The sequence below is a fragment of the Solea solea genome, chromosome 3 (genome assembly GCF_958295425.1).
Source record: "Solea solea chromosome 3, fSolSol10.1, whole genome shotgun sequence".
Lineage (NCBI taxonomy): Eukaryota > Metazoa > Chordata > Actinopteri > Pleuronectiformes > Soleidae > Solea > Solea solea.
The window spans coordinates 25,115,270-25,127,135 of NC_081136.1; the positions used below are offsets into that span (position 1 = coordinate 25,115,270).

Here is an 11,866-nt window from a genome sequence, read left to right on the forward strand (position 1 = left end):
TATTAACCTTGATCTAATCCCTGTCCTCGTCTGGTGCAGTTTCAGGCAAAGAACAAGCTTTTCCTTAGAAGTAAATCCAGAGAGGCGTGTTCAGTTGGATGCTCAGTTGGAAGTACTTTCTCTTACTAAACACGGCTCATAGATTTCTCTATCTCCAAAATGCCAAACTGATATTCACTCTCTCACTCCTAGTTTAAAGCCATTTTAGCCACAAAAAACAAGCTTTTGAGGAGGTATATCTGGAGGGTTGCCTTCAGTTGGATGCTTTGAACTCTTTTACAGTCCACTGCTCCTGACTACCTGTATTTACTGTGGCATTCAATGACAGACAACACCATTAGAACGCAGCACATTTATATAAAGGGTCCTTAAATGCAACTGGCAGCCTGACAGAGGCTGCAATAACAACACTGGGACTGGGAGAATGTTGCATACTTGACCTCTAGGAAGCACTAGGAAAACAGTCAAATATTAGTTTCATGTATATGTTTCAAATAATGGAATGTTTAAATATGATTTCTATAGTTATATTCTATAGTACAGCATATCTCTAGTCATTTTCAGACCATGGCCGATTCAATTTGTTCAGTTTTTCCACAGACGTCATCTTTTTTGTTTCCTCTCTGTTCGTTGGAACAATCTCTACCTGTTACGTATTATTCTGAGTCATAGCAGGATCTGAAAGTCTAGAAGAAACTCTTTATGTTGAACAACAAACACACACACAGACACAAGTGATGAACAAAAGAATCTCCAGACTCAGCCTACAATATAACTATGACTGAACAAACAAAAAAAGCATGGCTGCATCACTAAAGGCTGGGACTTTGCTCCCCAAACCAAAACCTCCTCGGTCAGTTCTTTAGCAAATGTTTGCCTTTTCTCTCAAAGCAGAAGTTGGCGGATATTGGTCTTGTTATCTCAATAGAGAAAAGGTTGTTTTCTTTCTTCCTGCAGACGGAGGGGGGAGGAAGGAAAGAGGAAGGAGGGGAAGGAGAAGGAGAAGGAGGGCCGGGTATGAGAGCAGCCCATGTCGTAAGTCAGTCCTTCCTCACACACAATATATCACTTTGTATCTCACTGCACATCGATTCCCTGTCAGGTGGGTGCGGTGGGGGAAAATCCACCGACTACACACACACACTCACACACGCACGCACCTTCACTTCTTCCCCAATATTCATGCTTCCTCCTGCAGCGTGTGTGTACCTGTCCCCGTCCACCAAAGCTGGACTTCATCCAGTCAAAACAAACATTAAACAGATCACTCACGTTCAACTTTTATGGCCAGGAAGTAGCACAACCTGTTTTTGATAGCTTGTTGTTGAGCGGAGGAGCAAGCTGGCTCTTGTAGGTTAGTTCCTGAATCCATGCATTTAACTGCCACTTTTCCTTTTGTTCGGGGGCCAATTTTCTTTTTTCCTTCTTTCTTTCTTTTTTGGAGAATGCGGCAGTTTCAAAGAAACTTGATAACTGCATCAAAGGGCCCTGCTTATTGAAACACACAGCCCGTGTTGCACTGTAAACCTTTTTTTTGTCTTCCCATGTGGAGAAAGTGAAGTGCTACACTTAATTAAATTAAGTGTAGCACTTCATGCAAGCGTCCCGCACGGCCCATTTGTATTATCATAAATTGTCGACTTGCAAAAACAGCTTAGATTAGATTTAGTGCAAGTTAAACGTATTAAGTTATCAACTTTATCATGTTTCAACACTACATTTCCCAGAGTTCTCTGTCGTATGACGTCTTCAAATGAGAGTTTCTTTTGGTCCAGGAAATTGGTTCTGTCAAACAATACTATCAGACCTGACTGGGGTGTGTTTGGGTTTATACAGCGGCAGAGCAGGGGCGGACGGGGACGATAATTGTTTATCCAGTTTTCTTCAGGCAGTGGGAATCACTGCTGTTTAGTGGGCTTCTCTGTGTTTCCGGTCAAGCTTCAATCGTTTGCCGCCAACTTGCTTTATTCGCGCAATGTTGCTGTTGCCTAAAAAAAACATCAAGCATGTGAGAATGCCGCCCGGCGACACAAGATCTAAGAGAGTTGTGTGGAGCTGGTAGAGTTAATCAGCATTGTATGAGCTAATTTGACAATGTGTTGAATGTACAGCTTTTTGTTGGCATATTTTAAAAGTGACACCCTGCAGCTTTAAGTAGAAAGAAATCACTACAATTAGAAAGAGTCTGCTGAAGGTGTGCGGTTACACGGCGACAACTGAAACCTTCCTCCGGTGCATATATTGAAAATGTCGCCTCGTGTTCAGTTGCGTCAAGTGACGGTGACAGAAAGTGTTGAGCAATTGAGTACAGAGATTAAGACGTATGTGATGAAACTCACCTCTGCAGAGCTTGGCTGCTGTAATACGGCTGGACTGGACCCTATACTGACCATCAGGAAACACCCAGCACTACTTCTTCTTTTCATTATTCCCAGCATACCACTGATATTAAACATCAGGAAAGAGCCACCAGAACAAATGGAGAAGATAGCTTTGCCGGAATATTTCTTAAGATTATATGTGACTGACTTCTTCTACAAGAGCCTGAAATAGACACATCATGACACGATGAACTCAAGTGCGTTTGTGTGTTTGTCGTGTCATGATGTGTGTCGAGTGTGACATTCTGGGTACAGCAAAGTGTGTCGTGAACAGGAAGAGAAGGGGGCTGTGCTCGGCTCCCTCGCTGGCATGTGAGAACAGTTTCCCTTTCAGAGGAGAAAAGAGATCAAGTTAAAACACACACACACACACACACACGCGCGCACACATACACACAACAACAACAACATTTATTCAGGAAGCTCTGTCTGCCCACTCAGGAAATTCCTGAGGACAAGAGCTGCTTCCAGGGGCAGGAAATTTCCCCTCAAAAAGACCAAACACACACACACACACACATACACTGATTCCCCCACACAGTAAAATGGGGAATATATGCACCACAAAGACAGAGAAAGAGAGTTTAGAGGAACCTTGTGGGAGTTTGCTGCCATGTACGGTAACACACAGTAATGTACACATACATACACAGCTGTTATGTGTGGTGACACATACGCACACATATTTAGTCATACGCTCATACAGTATACACCTACACTACCTTTGGCAAGCCTTACACAAAGACACAAGATTCACCCACCCACTCATACAAGCATGCACACTGCAAACCCAGCTGTGAGCACACGCACACACACACGCACGCATGCACAGAAGAAACCAACCAGTCTTGTTTCCATGGACATAGATTTTTTTTTTTTTCTTTAAATCACCTCCTGCTTTCTCCTCCTGAAGCCACAGTTATTGTGTTATTCATTCACATTCATTGTAAAAAAAAAAAAAAAAATCCTTGGAACACCTTTTGTTTTTGGACCCTTTAAATAATTCACTCTTTTCTCGCCGACTGCTCACTCTCAGTTGCGTCATGTTTGGAGTATGTTGGCCCCGTCTCAAGGCAGGACTGCGTGTGAATTTGAACCCAAAGACAAACCCAGCTCTTCAGTTCGCGTCCGTGTTCAGAGTTCACAAAAGAATCCCGACGGGACGTTTAGAAGTTATTTTTTGTGTTTTTCTGCAACAATTAGTCGATGCGTTGATTATTACTTGATAAATGACTTACTCTGCAACTTTTCTGATCATCAGTTTAAGTATTTTCAATTTGAGAGCTCTCCAAGTTTTCAGTATTTTATGGTTTCTTTACTCCATATAACAAAGATATCAATAAAATTGATTAATTCTGGTTTGTGGACTAAATAAGACTTTTTTTGATATCATCATTTTAAGGTTTTGGAAACCTCGCTTCTCTTTCCTTGTTCTCAATTTCTCGAAAACAATACAATACAGAAATTGTCTTTTTGGCAATCAGGTGGCTAAAATTACATCACTCTTGTGTCTTGTTTGCTACATACAACGTTACAGCCAGAAGACAGATCATTTAGCTTAGCATGAAGGGGAAACGGCTACTTTTTCCATTAGAAATCCTCAAACTAGTTTGTTTGGGTTTTTTTTGCGTGAAACCCAAAAGGACATGTTGTGTTTTTTACATGCGGTTGGATGAGCCCAGTATCTTCCTGGAGTCTTGTTGTCGTCATGATGTTACCAGGCAACCAACAAGATTCCAGGAAGTCGCTAAAATAAACAAGATCAGCGACCTTTAAAGGTGCCAATAGGTGCCTTTTTGTACCGAGACCGATTCCTCCGCAGGTTTATTTCCTGCCCTCGTGTTTGATTTGAAACTTTCGTTCTACCCGTTTTTCTTCAGCTGTATTCTGATTCAACCTATTCCATCCCTAAAACGATCTGCCGATGTGTTTTTATTGTATTTATTTGTCAACAAGTTTTTTACGCCACAGCACTGGAAAGGACCTGTATGCAGAGGTGTAGCAGAACAGCCAATTGGTCAAATGAAGCTGTAAGCAGAGCCCAGTGAAGGAGCAGATGTGTCATTCTCTTATTTGTTTATTTAAAAAAAAAAATCACTCAATTTACATTGTGCTGGAAGGTTAACATGGAGTTATTGATCAATACCACCAAAGGAAATCCTGCCCACTCTACCTTTAAAGGTCCAGTATGTAAGAATTGGTGAAATCTGGTGGTGAGACTGCGACAAACAGGGCTCCTCTGCTCATCCCTTTCTCAGGCATATATATATATATATATATATATATAAACACATACACACATATATATATATATATATATATATATATTACTTGTGATTTTTTTCTTATATATATACACATTTATTACTAATAATTACAACTAACGATTATTTTCAGAATCCATTTATCCGTCAATTATTTTCTCGATTAATTGAGTACTTGTTTAATCCATAAAAATGGTGATTAGTGTTCCCAAATCTTATGATGATGATGTTCTTAAATGTCTTCTTTTTTTTTGTCCACAAACCAAAATGAATCCATTTTAATGATTTCTTTGTTATATGGAGCAAAGAAACCAGGAAATATTCACATGTAAGAAGCTGAAAAATCTGAGAACTTGTTTTAATTATTAATAAAAAACACTCAAACTGATAAATCGATGATCAAAATAGTCAAGTCATTGATTCATAATCGGCCCTAATGTTTATAGTGACATGTCTTTTCAAATGAGCGACAAGTCAGGGTCTTAACATAACAAAAAAAAACACATAAGACATGAAAGAAAAGATGAACATCATCTTGTATTTGAGGGAGTGATTAGAAAACGAAGGTGTGCGGTGTTTTGTCTGTTTAAAAGGGTTAAAGTCGAGTATGGTAGCATTCTTCAGCGTGAGGAGAAGGCTGCAGCTCTCCCCGATCTAATCCACTTCCTCCTCAGGAAATGGAGAAGGCGGATTTCTGCCCACACTGCAATTTCCTCCCTCATTCTTTTTCTTTCTGTCTTCCCCCCTTCCCCCCCCCCCCCCCATTCCTCCTCCACCTCCCATTTCTCTCCCCCCCCCCCCCTCCTCCTCAGGACAAAACTCCCTCTGAGTGTGTGGGGGTTAGTGGACAGTTTGTTTTCCAGCACGTGTGTTTAGATAGGCAGGAGGAGAAAGGACAGAGGTGTTTAGGACTGTGTGAGCAGCAGTGACAAAGAAGCAGAGTGGATCCCAGCCTGGAGCAGATGTAGACTAACTAAACAGAGAATTAGAGGGGAATAAGGCCATTTTTCCTGACCTGCACACGTGTGAGAGTCATGACTGTGGCAGCAGTTGTGTTTGAAATGTGACTGAGACAAAGCAGGACTTCCACATGTCTGCGGATGTGAGCTGACCCATCGGTTTACACTCGACAGGAAACTCAACACGGACCTGCTGAACGTTCTTCCTTTTTCTGCAACAATGCAAAAGGGGAAGTGGGCCGAGGGAGTTTCCTGTGCGAATCATCGAGCCTCAGCCTTTGCGGGCTCCCAGTCCGACTACCCACACAAGCCCTGAACTTGACACTTGCCAGAAAAAAAGAAAATCTGGTTAAATATTGACAGACGCATGGACAAAGCAGCTCAGGTTTTTACTCTTTGAACATCATGCCTATCTCTTGGCACAGCTCCAGCCCCACCTGCTTTGTGATTGGCTAATGAACAACAACAGCGAACCAATACCACCAAACCAAAGCTCCGAGGCGACGCTTGCCTTCATTTCTGACACTTTATCAAAACACCAGTCTTCACCAAATAGACTCTCTTATTCCACAGATCAATAATGTGCAGATAGTGTCAGGTTCATGTGTGATGCGGTTGGTTTTCCTCGGTGGTGAAGTGGGGAACAGTTGACAAGTGCAGATTCAATGAGGGCGAAAAATGTACGATCGATAGTTACTCGATCATATTGTACAGAATCATTTAGGAGACACTTTTACAACTGCAGTACAGTATCTATCAATCTCCTGACTATCTCTCTCAAATAATCCATAGTTTGCTCTATGACGTGGTTAGAAATGTTAGATTCAACCAGTTGTTCTTTCTATAAATCAGCTTCAGCGACCTTTACGTCTGTTGGTCATCCTCATTCTTTATCCTACCTACCCTGCTGACCACCACCCCACAATGCAGCTCCTCAAGATCCTATTTAAGATATTAAAAAACATCTAAGATGGCAGAAGCTACTTGAAACCAAATTTTACTTTATTTGCATTAAACTCTTAGTCCCTGCTGTTCATCCCCAGCACTTGTGTGTTCTCGGCTGCATATTGTCTGTTCCTGATTGCTGATTACTAACTGCTGATTATTCCTGTGTAGTAGGTCAGTTCTAGTCCAGTGCAAGTGTTACATGGTTCAGGTGTCTGACCCTGGATCTGCTTCAACACCTCCCAACTGAGACCTGTAGCAGTACTGGGCCATACAGTGATAATGGTGTGTGTGTGTGTGTTATGACTGGACCATGTGAAGTGCAGTCCTACATTTTTATGTATTCATGTCGGCTCTTCTCACCGAGCGTTCTGGCACAAAGCCGCCAGACTGACGGATACTTACATACTTAATTAAATGTTAAATGTCAACTGTCTGAAGTAATTTCGGCATGGACCAGCAGGGGGCGCTCTGAGCACAGCTTGGCAGTTTAGGCCGTTTTCACACCTAATTGGGGGTTGCAGCATTCAGCCGGTCCGAGTTTGTTTTCACTGCACTTTGGTGAAACAAACCAAAACTTTTTGAATAACTTAATCCCGTCCTCTGCATCAAGAGTGACTGAAGGAGAAGACAAGAACGACAATGAACAAGAAAACTCGCTCATCTATTGGTTAATGCAGGGGCAACTTCTGTTTCCTCCACACATGAGCAACACATGGAGCCGCATCAAATCCGTCTTATTATGTTTTATGCAAAAATATTACACACAACTACACACAACGATGGGCTAAGCCATTACGCCCTGCATGTTACCCACAATGCCCTGCGTTGTAGTCTGCTTCCTGCATTTGGTTCACTTGAAGAGAGGCGCACCAGAGTTCGCTCGAGTTTCGGTTGCGCATTCACAACTCCCCAAACGAACCGGACTATCCGAGCAAACGGACAAGGGTTCGATTTAAAAAAAGGCTGGTGTGAATGCACCCTTTTGGCCCACAGAGATGTTGTCTTTTGTGTTTTGCTGCTAAAAAACAAACTAGCCAATGCGTCCTTCTGAGCAGATAATCACAACACCAGAGCATCTGAAAAGCAGCGTGTGGAAGTATTTCCGGTTCTTCTCTCTTGGTGGCAAAGTAACAAACAAATAAGCGTACTTACCTGTTTGGCTGAGCAAGGCGTTGCAGGAGGCATCACAGACACGTAACGCAATGAGTGTTCCACCTCACATGATAATAAACGTCTGAATGTCTTTGAAGGAACAGCATGTCCAGTTACACTCGTTCAAACTTGATTTTTGGGAAAAGTGAGAGTGCAACTGTCATATACTGCCATAATAGACATAATCCCAGGCATACAACTTAATTGACAGGCGGTTTATGGGATGAGAGCAAATAAAAATCTGATTTCCCAGATTACCACTTCACTCAAACATTTACAGTGCGAGCCACTAAAAACACAGACACAAAAATCAATCTGCGCTGTTCAAATGACCAAGGAATCAATGTCTGTAGGAGTCACTGCTCTTCTCTGTGTTAGTGTGAGTACGTCTGTGTGGTGTGTGTGTGTGTGTGTGTTCATGTGCGAGTGTGACTCACGCAGGTGCGCAGGCAGCCTGGCAGGCTCGTCCTCCATTCGGCTGGCTGGCCTCGCGGCGGGAGCATGGACGGGGGAGGAAGTGGAGTTTGGCAGCGGGTTCGCGGAAGGACTGAAAGAGCTCCTCTCCTGCTATGAATAGACACAGAGACACAAAGCATGGCTCACAAAGCTTTCACGACGCACCGGCCCTGAACCCAAACAGCCCCGCGCCGCCTCACCTCGCCATGCACCCACAACATCAAGCAGCCCCGGTCTCATCTCCACACACAGCACCGTGCGCCCTGACATACTGATGCTCAGGCCTGTCACGCCGTGGAAACACATTCTAGACACACCAATATACCAAATGCCACACATGCTTTAGCACATGTGCGGCTATGCAGTGCAGTAAAGTTCTAAACTGAGCAAAGCAGGGTTTGACACAAAGACGACCTCAGTATCTTCAATTGGGTCAGAATCACATTAAAAAGTTGGAACCAGCCTCTATTCAATTAATTATTCAAATTTATTAGAGGTAGATCGATTAATCAGTAGGGCCACTTAAATGACCGGATTTTTAACATCTTCTAAATAATCTGCATTGGCCGACTGTTAAAAAATTACAAAATTTTGGTTCTCAAAAACGTCACTAAATCTTTTATTTTTTCATCCAAGGCTACATATTGGCATCAGTTATTAGCCATTGTTTGCCTTGATTTCTAAAATTCACAATGGTCGACCTTTTAAATAATATGAGCACAATAAATGTAATTTATTATCACTATTATTTGGCAGTATCTGCGCAGCATAAATTTTTAAAGGGCCACTGCACGTAAAACAATATACGGGGTTTTTGTTTTTTACTAATTTCCAGAGATGAATGTGTTATTTGATCATCAGACGATGGATCTGAGATACATGTCTGATTCCCAGAGGAACAACAGAGGAAGTTGGAATTGAAAAATTGATTGCCTTCAAAAGATAATAAAAGCCCTACACTGTGTTTCTGTCAAGTATAACAAGTTTTATGAGTAAAAGATCTGAAAAAATGTAGTAAATAAATAAAATAAAAACACAGGTCAAATTGACTCCAACTCTGTAATATAATGTGAATTTAAAAAACACATTATTTTAATTGACCAATCTCTCTCAATTGTTGTTTGAAAGAATCAATATTTCTCTCAAATCTAGGAAAACTGTAAACAATGTCTTTTTAGGCTGCAGTAAATAATCAATTTCCTTTTTCCATTTTTTAATAAGAACAATTTGTCTGATTTCAGCTTCTTAAATGTCAATATTGAATCATTTGGGTTTGGAGGCAAAACAGCACATTTTAAGGTTTGATAAACACTGATCCAACAATCTCTGAACATGGAACAAAAAGGAGCTCCATGTAACACGTTCAACTTCCTCATTTTGTACAAAGGCCAACACTGAAAAACCCAGAGGACATTAAACGCCGTGATATGACACATGTCACATTTAACAGAGATCCTAATTTTGTTTGGTCTAAGCTATTTTTGCTCAATAATACCAACTGATTACTCATTAAATCAACTAGTTGGCTAAAGTTTAAATCGGCAGCAATTGTGATCATATTCTGTTACACGTGGTAACAATCATTTCTAAGTGGTGTTAAAACATCACCTGCATTTGTACTGAAGCTTTTTAAGTGAACCTAAACCTTCAAGTGAAGCTGCTGCTGTTTTAAAAAAAATCTAATTTTTTCACTCTCTGTGTGTCAGTCACTTAACTCAATTATCAGGCAAAAAATGTCAAAGAGTCACTAGTTGCCGCTTCTCATTTATGAGAATCTCTTCCATTTCTGTGTTACTTCACAGGTTGGTCAAACAGAACCCGCAGTTTACACACGTCACCTTGGAGCATTTACGGTAAATGAGCCTTTTTTTTTATAGATGCAGAGTAAGACTAAATTATTCATCGGTTAATTGGAACGATGCTCGGCAGATGAAGTAATGATGAAAGCGGTTGTTGGGGACAGTGCGTCTCTGCTGTTGTACGACACGCGTCTTGCATCTAGGTTAAGGTGCGAGGTTTTTCCATTGCATTGTTTTTCTTTTCTTCTCGCAAGCGAGGACGGTAAGAAAGTGAAGCTGCCTCAGCTTCTTTAGTAAAGCACAAGTCAGGTTTAGACTGTCGTCACTGGTCAGCCACTCTGAGACCTGTACCGGGACTTTCCTGTGGAAGCCAAGCAGTAATCTTTCAGTCTTCTCTCTCTCTCTCTGTCTCCCTCTGTTTCACGTCCACTTTCTTAAATTTCTCTGTCATCCAGAGAAAGGAAGCTGTCTTCCTCTCGTCTGTCGCTTCACAGCCGGTCCTGGGTTAGTTTAGTGGAAAGGCGACAGTTGGGACAAAGTGACTCGACTGCAGTATGAAGGTGAGGGAGAGTCCTGTCTGTGTGCAGGCTGTGAGCGGTGGAAAACTTCTCGCAGAGTGAATTGAAGTGCTGGCCTTTCTGCAGTCGTGCGGTGACATCAGATTCAGTAATGAGTACACATCCCTCTCATAAACAAAACACAGAGACGTATTTCAATACAGGCCACTGGTGAAGCCTGTGATGTTTTCATTTACTTCAGGCCCCTGATCTTAGCCAAAAAAGAAAATGCATATTGAGGCTCACAATCTGGACTATATCAGTAATTAACCAGTCAAAAAAAATGTCCCTTTTAAAGGTTCTGAAACCCTACAGTGACATGTTCTGTCTGTCAGACCAAAACCCAAAGAAATTGTTATTAAAACCAAATAAATCTTCACATTTGAGACACCTGAACCTACTATTGCTCTCTTTAATCTAGAATAAACACCTTTAATCTCATCATCCTGCAACTGCATCTCACACACAGGGACTAAGAATTATTCTCTGCTGCTGATTGTGTTCTCCCCATTCATGCCTGCAACTATATTCCCTTTGATTACTGATTAATAAATGATTGATTACAATCACAAAGTGCACAGCCCAACCTCCTATTATGAAGGCTTAAATACACACTTATGGCTGGTACCAACAATTACTTTTGTATGATATATTGTCCATAAAATACAGAGGGAAAAAATTAACGTGAATTCCCAGATTGTTAAGTTATGCAATTATTTGTTGCGAACCCAAAATATGATCTGTATCGTCCCACTTTTGAGCACCCTGCTGTTCAGGTACCAAGCACAGTGGTCTGCCACCAGAAGGATGGAGCCAAAACGCATTGCAGATTATTAGACAATCATCACTTCAGGGCGACAATGGGAGTGGAAAAAACAAAATACGCCCTTTTTAAATAGACTGGGCGTCAAGAAAGAGAAAGGATTCAAGGACGTTTGCGTTTCTTTTTTTGTGAGCACAGCAGAGTTGACTGTCTGATATATACTGACACTATTTACAGAGCTCACGCAGCTACGGGCTGTTTTGTCTACACAGTAGAGCTGGGCAATATGTCGACATTATATCTATATTTGTAACATGTTTTTTAAATGATAAAGTATCTCTGATGACTTTTCCTGGTTTTAAAGGCTGTTTCATTGATAATCATCATATCGTACTGAATAAATTAGAGAAATACACTAAATATTATACATGTTATATAAGGTATTGATTAATGGAATAAAAGTAATTTGAGACTTGTGAGATTTGTGTTGTGTTAACACCTTATTAGTTGTGTTATTCGCAGAAATTGACCATGTATTTATAGTCACTTTCATTGTTTCTAACACAAGTAGATCTCCTTTATTTAAT

At 41.2% G+C, this 11,866-nt stretch overlaps 1 protein-coding gene across 2 annotated transcripts in view; it reads right to left on the reverse strand.

Moving 5' to 3' along the window:
- Nucleotides 1-11,866, reverse strand: part of LOC131456579 (transcription factor ETV6-like) — a 29,565-nt gene that overhangs the window by 15,676 nt on the left and 2,023 nt on the right. Inside the window, exon 2 of one of the 2 annotated variants that reach the window (XM_058625039.1) lies at nucleotides 8,142-8,268. In XM_058625039.1, the coding sequence (XP_058481022.1) occupies nucleotides 8,142-8,268 (127 nt within the window). Of the gene's footprint in view, nucleotides 1-8,141; nucleotides 8,272-11,866 lie in introns of both variants that reach the window. The other variant, XM_058625038.1, reaches the window with a different exon arrangement.